This window comes from Rhinichthys klamathensis, unplaced genomic scaffold, assembly GCF_029890125.1.
Source record: "Rhinichthys klamathensis goyatoka isolate OS25496 unplaced genomic scaffold, OSU_Roscu_1.1 h1tg000685l_1, whole genome shotgun sequence".
In the NCBI taxonomy this organism is placed as follows: Eukaryota; Metazoa; Chordata; class Actinopteri; order Cypriniformes; family Leuciscidae; genus Rhinichthys; species Rhinichthys klamathensis.
In genome coordinates, this window is record NW_026607114.1 from 337,334 (window position 1) to 347,500 (window position 10,167).

The window sequence follows — 10,167 nt, forward strand, 5'->3', positions numbered from 1 at the left end:
TTGAAGTTATCACATTATAAAGTACAGTCCTCGCTCCAGACCTGCTCACTCGCTCTGTTTGGTTTCATTACAGTGTGCTCCTTAGCACTGGAGCGCCCTCTGCTGTCCATTAGGTGCATCTGCACCAGCCATTTCAAACCCAGCCTCCAGTATTTGGGCCACGCCTCCTTATTTGCATACACTACTCAATCCTCAATCCTCAAATGCCCAATCCTAAATGGCTAAATGATTAAATGCCCAATCCTAAATCCCTAAATGCCCAATCCTAAATTCTAAATGGCTAAATGACCAAATGCCCAATCCTAAATACCAAATGCCCAATCCTAAATACCAAATGCCCAATCCTTAATACCAAATGCCCAATCCTAAATACCAAATGCCCAATCCTTAATACCAAATGCCCAATCCTAAATACCAAATTCCTTTTTGACTTAGACTTTTAGTTTTCGACTTAGACTTTTAGTTTCAAACTTAGACTTTTGGTTTTCGTTTAAGACTTTTAGTTTTAGACTTTTAGTTTTCAATCTGACCCAATAATCCCTCCATACAGAACATCCCTGGTCCCTGTGGATTTGGACGTCAGATCTTGCAGGCGCAGGAACAGACGCCTCCATCTTACTCCAGATATTCGGGGAGAAGGGCAAGTCCGATGAGATGAAACTCGACAACAAAACTGATAACTTTGAGCAGGGCCAGCTGGACAAGTTCATGGTAAATCCGCTGTCTTGCAGTAAAAATAGGTGTTTTTGGTGTGTTGGGGGACTAAAGGACAAACTATATATTAGGGGTGTAACGGTACATGTACAGTATTCGTCTCGAACCGTCACGGTACGGATGTTACGGTTCTGCACACAGTCAGACACTGAATACAGTCAGTCACAAGCCATGTTTCCATCCACTTGTCAATCGAATTATCTGAAGTTCGGTAAAAAACCTCATGCGAATAAAGCTGGTGAAAGTGTGTTTCCATCAAATGGCTTTAAAGCGGATAAAAACCTGTGCGTAATGACGTCACATGCTGTTTTGCGATCAAATTGGTATATCGAATTGATTTGAGACATGTTAAGGTGTTTCCATTCATTTTCTCACCGAATTCCACAACATTCAAGCCAACATTTGCGAACAAAGTTTTACTAGGCAAAATGGATCGCACAATAATAACGCTTCCAACCGATCGTATTTCATTTGAGTCGATATTAAATTAGTCGATATAAAATTCAATCGAATTTTACTGTTTCCATAAGGCATTTTTCATTCGATATCACTTAATGCGGATAAAAACGTGTGGACGGAAACCTACAGATGATTAGGGCTGTCAAATACAAATTAGAATTTCGATTATTCGTCAAAAAAAAAAAAAAAAAAAAAACTCTGCAAATTCGAATGCAAAAACCGTGCATTTGAATTTTTGGTGTGTCACACTTGACCAAACCTGCATTGGTCAGAGCTGAGTGTGTGTGTGTGTGTGTGAGTGTGTTTCATCAACTGCGCTCAGCACTCGCTCAGATCTGGTGTTTTTGACGAACAATATGTCGATATTGTAGTGAGTGGAAGTGTTTCTGAATGCTAGTTTGCTATTTAGTGTTCAGTGTTTAGTGTTGAACGTGTGTTTTCTCAGGTTACTGATGCACGAACACAGTTTTATGCACTATTGTAACCTAATTTTCCTTGCATGCACATTAAGGAAATTATATTTCATTTAAGAACAATTGTTTCAAAAGTTAATGCACTTTAAAAAGTGAATGTCATTTAATTTCAATAAAAGATGCGATGCTTGATTTGGGTTATATTTGCTAATTGCGTTCGCTTGCGCCCTCTTGTGGACACAGGAGACAATACAGTGCTCTCTTCCTCTAACATTAATATTGCCTTTAGAATTCGAATATAATTTTCGAATTTTGCTAATATTTAAGAAAGAAATTCGAATTTAGCTTTTCAGCCATTTTGACAGCTCTACAGGCGATCCGCACTCCAATCCAGAAAGAGGTTCGCGTGGAAATGCAATGCTGTTTGCTAACCTCCATAACAGAAATAGAGCAGGGGAAGAGATCTACACTGCAACACAAAAGTTCTAATGCACGCAAGAGCTTATACGCTGAGAGCGCACACAAATAAAAATAGACTCTTTAATCTATTAAATATGCATATTTGCACTACTTTAGTTTGCATACATTTCCAGAAACAGAAATCTTAACATTGTATAAAGTCAGGTTCATAATTCTTGTTTGATTTTTTTTTTTTAGTCTCGGGTATTCTAAGTTGTTTTCACTTTTATAATGAGACATTTCAACTTAAAATTTGGTAAATTGAGTTGACTTGAACCCAGCTGGACAAGTTCATGGTAAATCTGGTGTTTTGGAGGAAAAATTTGTGTTTTGGATAAAAATGACTATGAAAGGTATTTTAATGTTTCATTTGTTGCTGTATGGATTGTCATTCTTAATGCATTTCAGCAATTCAAACCATCTAATCTGCATATCATTTGTTCGTCATCCATACTGTCAGATCGAGCTGCCGGATCTTGGGAAGCTGACGAAACTGAGGATCTGGCATGAGAAGAGGAATCCCTTCGCCGGCTGGCATCTGAGTCGAGTAAGAGCTCGAGATCGAGTGTTTCACAGTGATTTACTGTGACATGATCTGAATAACGGTCTGCTTTATGTCTCCTAAGATGTCCATAATGAAAACTTTAACGAAGGAAACGTATAAGTTCCCATGCGAGCGCTGGCTGGACACTAACGAGGACGATAACGAGGTTGTGCGAGAGCTTCCGGCCACAGGCGAGCTGATCCCAGAGCCGCTGCCAGGTATAAAGATTCATTACAAACTCTAGTCTGTTGCTGATTATAAGTTACATTTATAAAGTAATCTATTTGATTACACATGTTAGCTTACACATGTGTTCTGGCAAAGTATGATTTAACATGTTAAATGTTAACAATAAGCATGTTGGAGCACATTGCTAGCATGATTAGCATGTTGCTAGCATGATTTAGCATGTTGTTAGCATGATTTAACATATTGTTTTACTATGATTTAGCAGGTTGTTAGAATGATTTAACATATTGTTGGCATGATTTAGCATGTTGCTAGCATGATATAGCACACTGCTAGGATGATTTAGCATGTTGCTTGCATGATTTAGCATGTTGCCTGCATGATTTAACAAATTGTTGGCATGATTTAACATGTTGCTAGCATTATATAGCACACTGCTAGCATGATTTAGCATTTTGCTTGAATGATTTAACACATTGTTAGCATTATTTAACATTTTGCTAGCATGATTTAACATTGTTAGCATGATTTCGCACACTGCTAGCATGATTTAACATGTATTCTGGCTACGTTTAGATGACCTTTGAATTTTAACTCATTTATCACATAGATTCAGTGATGGGAATAATGGCGTTATACTAACGGCATTACTTTTTCCAGTAACGAGTAATCTAATTGATTACTCTTCTCATCTTAATAACGCCGTTACCGTTACTGCCAAAAAAAGCGGCGCGTTAGGCTACTATAACTGATGAAGCTGTTTTTTTTTTCATCAGACCAACTAGATCTCTGAGCGAGAGGCAAATACTTTGTTTACTGTTCTTCCTTGGTTAGTGGGCAGAGCACGAGACAAGCTCATAAATGCTGACGATTGGCTGAGGTAGAGTAAAATGTCATTGTAAACCAATCAGAGGTAGAGTTAGACGGGTCTTCGAAAGCACGCATAGTAGTGATGGGCATTCGGCTCTTTTGTCTCAGCTCACTGAGCCGGCTCTTTTGGCTCACAAACGGCTCTTTAAATGACTTTGACTATAATATTTCAATTTTTATTACATAATTATTTAATTTCTATAGGCTAAATTTGTAAAAATAGAGTCGGCTCTTCAGATATGCGAGATATGGCTCTTAGAGTCGGCTCATTCGCGAATCGCGAACGACCCATCAAAAGCTTATTCGCGAACGAGTCGATCCATCATCACTAACGCTCATTCGCGAACGCCTCATCATCACTAACGGCTAACGCTCATGAATTGCGAACGACCCATCATAACGCATAGTCGGACAGGACAGGACACACAAGGAACAACACAAGACAGTCAGTCTTTTTGGTATATTGCTTAACAAGCTTAATTTAATTTTGCCCAGTTGTGGCCTGTTGAGGGGCAATAAATATCAAAAGTTCCAAAACATCTATTGTGTTATTTGCATTGATCCACTATATAAACATAATATCTACATACATGGCATTTGATTGGAGGCTAGTCTCACTTTGTCCCACAACAACATTTTTTTTTTAGATGTGTGTACAATGTTTCATGTTTCTGTTAATAATGTAGGCCTACTGTATTAAGTGTCCATTTCATTATAATATTCAGATTTATCATAAATAATTGAACATGCACATGTATTTTAAGTTCTGTTAAAGAGGGGTAGAGGTGGGGTCACATTTGAGCATTTAAAATTTAATTTTACTTGAAAGTAACGCAATAGTTACTTTCTTAAGTAACTAGTTACTTTTAAAATTTGTAACTGAGTAACTAATTTAGTTACTTTTTGGAAGAAGTAACTAGTAACTGTAACTAATTACTTTTTAAAAGTAACTTGCCCAACACTGCATAGATTTGGTCCTTTTGTGTCAAATCATATCAGAAAATACATTCTGTAACACTTAACAATAAGATGCATTTCATTTGTTAACATTAGTTAACTATATTAGTTAACATGAACTAACAATAAGCAATACTTCTACAGCATTTATTAATCTTAGTCAAACATAATTTCAACATTTACTAATACAGGTTTAAGTTCCAAAGTTGGATCTCTAAATAATAGTTAATGCACTGCTAACATGAACATCAACAAACAATGAAAAATTGGATTTTTACTAACGCTATACATAATCTATATAAAAAGGTAAATATAAAACTAGATTAAAGAAATTGTCGAGAAATAGTTTCTAGCATGATTTAACATATTGTTAGCTTGTTGCTAGCATGATTTAGCACATTGTTAGCATGATTTAGCATTTTGCTAGTTTGATATAACACATTGCTAGCTTGATATAACACATTGCTAGCTTGATATAACACATTGCTAACATGTTGGTAGCATGATTTAACACACTGCTAGCATGATTTAGCTCATTGCTAGCATGATTTAGCACATCGTTAGCATGATTTAGCATGTTGCTAGTTTGATATAACACATTGCTATCTTGATATAACACATTGCTAACATGTTGGTAGCATGATTTAACACACTGATAGCATGATTTAGCAGGTTTGTTCGTATGATTTACCATGTTGCTAACATGATTTAACAAATTTGCTAACAAGAATCAACACATTGCTAGCATGTTGATAGCACAATTTAGCATGTTGCTAACATGATTAGGGGAGAACATAATTTTTGCAATGCACTTAATTTGTGGAATATTCTGATTATGTCGATCTGAGTCAGCTATTATGACCCACCAGTGATTATTACGCATTATGTAGCATGTGTTTTCCGTGATCAGAACAGACGTGCAGTATGACCCTCATGTTGCTCTCTAATGTACATCTGTGTTGTTTCCCCCAGTCATCAAGTATCGCGTCACCGTCTCCACGGGGAACGTGAGCGGCGGAGGAACGGACGCCCATGTGTTCCTGTGTCTGATCGGAGATCTGGGAGACACGGGCGAACGCACGCTAATCAACTGCAAGAACAACGTCAACAAGTTTGAGAAGGGCAACGTTAGTGCAGTTCCTGTGGAGATCTAGAAGTGACTCGCTCTCGGCACATCTTAGAATTCATTTAATGTTATATTTTTATGATTTAAAGACATGAGAATTCAAATTTGCCTTGTTCTTTTGACATATAAGAGGCTTAAAACGTCGTCCTCATTATAAACAATGCATTTATTTAATCAAGCTCCAAAAACAGCTCGTTTTGATATTGCAGGATCTGTGACGTCACACAGGCAAATATATTTGCATATGCCCGCCCCCAGATAAAGACATCGACAAATAGTTATAGATATCAAACCATAGGCCCCGCCCACTGCAATCATAGGCCCCGCCCACTGCCGCTCAGTCTCTTAATGGCTGACATTCGCAAATGTACAGGTGAAACTCGAAAAATTAGAATATGGTGCAAAAGTTAATTTATTTCAGTAATTCAACTTAAAAGGTGAAACTAATATATTATATAGACTCATTACATGCAAAGTGAGATATTTCAAGCCTTTATTTGTTAGAATTGTGATGATTATGGCTTACAGATATGAAAACCCCAAATTCAAAATTAGAATATTGTGAAAAGGTTTTCATATCTGTAAGCCATAATCATCACAATTATAACAAATGAAATATCTCACTTTGCATGTAATGAGTCTATATAATATATTAGTTTCACCTTTTAAGTTGAATTACTGAAATGAACTTTTGCACCATATTCTAATTTTTCGAGTTTCACCTGTACTGTGAAGCACTTTGGATCGTGTTCAACTTGTGCTCTGTATATAAAACTTGACTTGACTAAGCTAAAATCTTCTGCTTGGTCTCAGGCTGACGAGTTCCTCATCGAGGCGGTGTCGATCGGGCACGTGCGCCGGGTTCGGATCGGTCACGACGGGCGAGGCGGAGGCTGCGGATGGTTCCTGGATAAAGTGCTGATCCGAGAGGAAGGCCAGGCCGAATCCCAGGCCGTCGAATTCCCGTGCAACAGGTCACAATCATGAACTTGCATCCAGATCAGTGCTTTAACACACAGAAGCGGCTCATGTCCTCGTCTCGTCTTCATCTGTGCAGATGGTTGGACCGCGGGGAAGACGACGGCCAGATCGTTCGGGAACTCGTGCCGTTCGCAGACGGACAAAGACTTTACAGTGAGTTTCTCCTGTTTCATATTATGCTTTTCATCTAGTCATAAACCAATAGATCAGGGGTTTCCAAACCCTTTTCTCAGCTGAAGCCCTTCAAGCTGCTTAGAATATTTTATATTTCAATAATATAACAGCACATCTGCACGTGAGCGGCTCTTCCCTGATGTCGGTCGCCTGACTTTCATCTTTTTTAGTGTTCTTTAGTATTTTGTTTGTCGTTATTTTAAAGTTTAATATTTAATGCATTTTTAGTAAGTGTTTTATTATGATTGTGTTTATTTTAATTTTATATATTTTTATTTTGTTAATTTTTAGTGTTTTATTTTAATTGCTATTATTTAGTTTTGTATTTTAAATTGTTATGCTTTAATTTTTATTAAGTGTCTTATTGTGGTTAATTTTATTTTAAAATGATTTAGTGCGATTTGACATTTTTATCATTTAGTTCATTTTTAGTAAGTGTTTTATTTTGATTTGCTTTTATTTTAAAATGGTTTATTTTTGTATTTTAAATTTTTATAATTTAATTAATTTTAAGTAAGTTAGGCCATGAGACGGGACCCCAAATTTGGGCTACCGGTACCATTTTGAGGGATTAAATTTCTTTTTGATTTTCATGAAGGTACACATCTCTAGTGTTGGAAAATGTGTGATAGCATCCGATCCATTGTAGCTTTCATTAGAAATCCACACTTATATCATCCTACCTCAAGGTAAGGTGTTCAGTGACTACAAGAGAGAAAAATGTATCCTTTTATAATTGTAAAAATTTATTTAAAAAAATTATAATTATAATCATCCTCCGTAACCAAAAACTACCTTGAATCTAATGCTATCACACTTTTTTTTTTACAGAGTCATATACCTACACAAAAATCACCATGCGGTTTAATCCCTCAAAATGGTACCAATCAACCCTCTGTCTCACGGCCTAAGTGTCTTATTCTGGTTTATTTTATTTTAAAATGATTTCAATTGTACATTTTTATCATTTAATTCATTATTATAAAAAACAGTTTGGGAAACCATGCAATCTGAGAACAGGGAACTCGCACTGCGTGGATGATGCTTTGGGGAACGCCTCCGCGTGAACCGGTGTCTGAAACGCTTATCAAATCACTGCAATCCTATTGGTCGGCGACAGCCTATGACGTCACTACTAGTGCGACCCGGAAGTATATAAGGGGAGCCTAGAGAACATGCCAACAACGTATCGTCTGAAGGGACTGTTCAGGATCCCCGAGGCGTGGCGAAAGACGCAGTGTCTCGTTCCCTGTTCTCAGGGAACAGAGGTTACAGTCGTAACCTAGATGTTGCCTTTCGAAAGGGAACTCGCACTGCATCGATGACGCTTTGGGGAACGATATACCAACGCCACCATGCTGAGGGGAGGGCATGCCAAGTTATGGCTGTGACAAAAACGTCAAAAAACAGCAGTTTCACTGAAATGGCCAAACGCTCCCCCTTCAGGTCACATACAGGCGAAAGCTTATGAAAACCCCAAATTCAAAAATAGAATATTGTGAAAAGGTTTTCATATCTGTAAGCCATAATCATCACAATTATAACAAACAAAGGTTTGAAATATCGCACTTTGCATGTAATGAGTCTATAGAATATATTAGTTTCACCTTTTAAGTTGAATTACTGAAATAAATGAACTTTTGCACCATATTCCAATTTTTTGAGTTTCACCTGTAGTGTGAACACAGTCCATCGGGGGAGGGGTGAGCAATCGATCTCGGGTTCGGATTGGAACAGGCAATCAATCACCAAGTGTGAAAGCGCCCTCCGGTTCACGCTAACACCGTGTCCTAACTACACGCGACGCGATAAAATTCCAGCGACAGCAAGTGTGTCTGTCCACACTAGACGCGACGCGACTGTGAGACGCCACACGTCAATCAAAAATCACAGCCATTCAGAACAGCGTGTGGGCGGAGTCTCTCTGTGAAAGCGCACTCGCATTGGAAATGGGTAAGGACATAATCAAATCAAGAAATAACATTATTAAAAATCAAAACATTAACAAAATATACTCATTGACTAATTTTGTTATGAAGTACAGTTGTATGTTTGCATAGAATTCAGTTTAAACGCTATATTATATGCTTTCAAAATCTGAGGTAAATTATCCATTATCGCTTGTGGCACAGTGACCTATTTTTAACTAAAAATAAATAATGTGTACTCATAACCAGTGTAATTTCATTCAATGAGATCTCTGTGTGGGCGGATCTGTCAGCCGCGACGTCGCAGAAATAGGAACCGTTTCTAAATTTGAAACTTTGCGTGTCGCCGTCGCGTCTGGTTAGGACAAAAACTCGGATTAACATGGAAAAGAGACCTTTTATCGAGTGTAGTTAGGACACGGTGTGAGGCGTTCCCCAAAGCGTCATCGACGCAGTGTCTCGTCCCCTTTCGAAAGGGAACCCAGAATTCAGCACACAGATCAGATTAGCCGTTCGAGTTCACAGAAGGCAGATGAACGCTCACTAGCTGAAGATGAGAAATGCCTGTTTTCAGACGTCAGTTACCACATCGCAGTGAAGACGGGAAACGTCAGCGGAGGAAGCTCCGACTCTAAAGTGTTCGTCAAGTTTTACGGCGAGAAGGGAGACACCAGCAGGATGATGCTCGTGGTTTCCGACAACAACCTGCGCAACTACTTCGAGACGGGACGGGTGGATGTGTTCACCGTCGACACCGCGGACATCGGGCAGGTGTGTGTCGCTCTCGTGCCACTTCCAAACAAACACACACACATTAAAGTGCTCATATAATGCAGTGTGAAATATGATATATTAATTTTCCCAAAAGAAAGTCGATTCTGAACTGCACTCATTAATTCCAGTCTCACTTGAACTTGTCACTGTGTATCAAGAGCTGAGAGTCAGATATGATAATGAGCGTTTGGTTTCTGGCCAATCAGAGCAGAGCAGCTCTCAGAGAGGCGGAGCTTAGATTGACTGAATCCTCGATCGAAGCGTTTCAGACACTGAGGGAAAAGAGCTGATGCTGTAATGGAGATTATGAGAAAAGTAAATCTGTTGTAGGAGACCTTTAGAAGAACATTAGGAGCTTTAAAATAGCATAATGGGAGCACTTTAAACTCATTAAGATGTTGTTGTTGAATGCAGATCAACCGGCTCCTGATTGGTCACACTAACGAAGGGATGCGCGCCGGCTGGTTCCTGGACAGCGTTCAGATCATGGTTCCCAATCACGGGAATCACTACATGTTCCCGAGTCACCGCTGGCTGTGCCGAGACGAGGCTGATGGGAAGACGGAGGTGGAGATTTAC

At 38.6% G+C, this 10,167-nt stretch overlaps 1 protein-coding gene across 2 annotated transcripts in view; it reads left to right on the forward strand.

The window, feature by feature from the left end:
- loxhd1b (lipoxygenase homology PLAT domains 1b) overlaps nt 1-10,167 on the forward strand; it is an 82,320-nt gene that overhangs the window by 19,950 nt on the left and 52,203 nt on the right. Inside the window, exons 10-17 of one of the 2 annotated variants that reach the window (XM_056241928.1) lie at nt 551-711; nt 2,506-2,592; nt 2,672-2,807; nt 5,578-5,732; nt 6,545-6,705; nt 6,789-6,865; nt 9,389-9,585; nt 10,003-10,167. The exon at nt 10,003-10,167 is cut by the window's right edge and continues 28 nt beyond it. In XM_056241928.1, coding sequence (XP_056097903.1) covers nt 551-711; nt 2,506-2,592; nt 2,672-2,807; nt 5,578-5,732; nt 6,545-6,705; nt 6,789-6,865; nt 9,389-9,585; nt 10,003-10,167 — 1,139 coding nt within the window. Of the gene's footprint in view, nt 1-550; nt 712-2,328; nt 2,342-2,505; nt 2,593-2,671; nt 2,808-5,577; nt 5,733-6,544; nt 6,706-6,788; nt 6,866-9,388; nt 9,586-10,002 lie in introns of those variants that run through there. The other variant, XM_056241930.1, reaches the window with a different exon arrangement.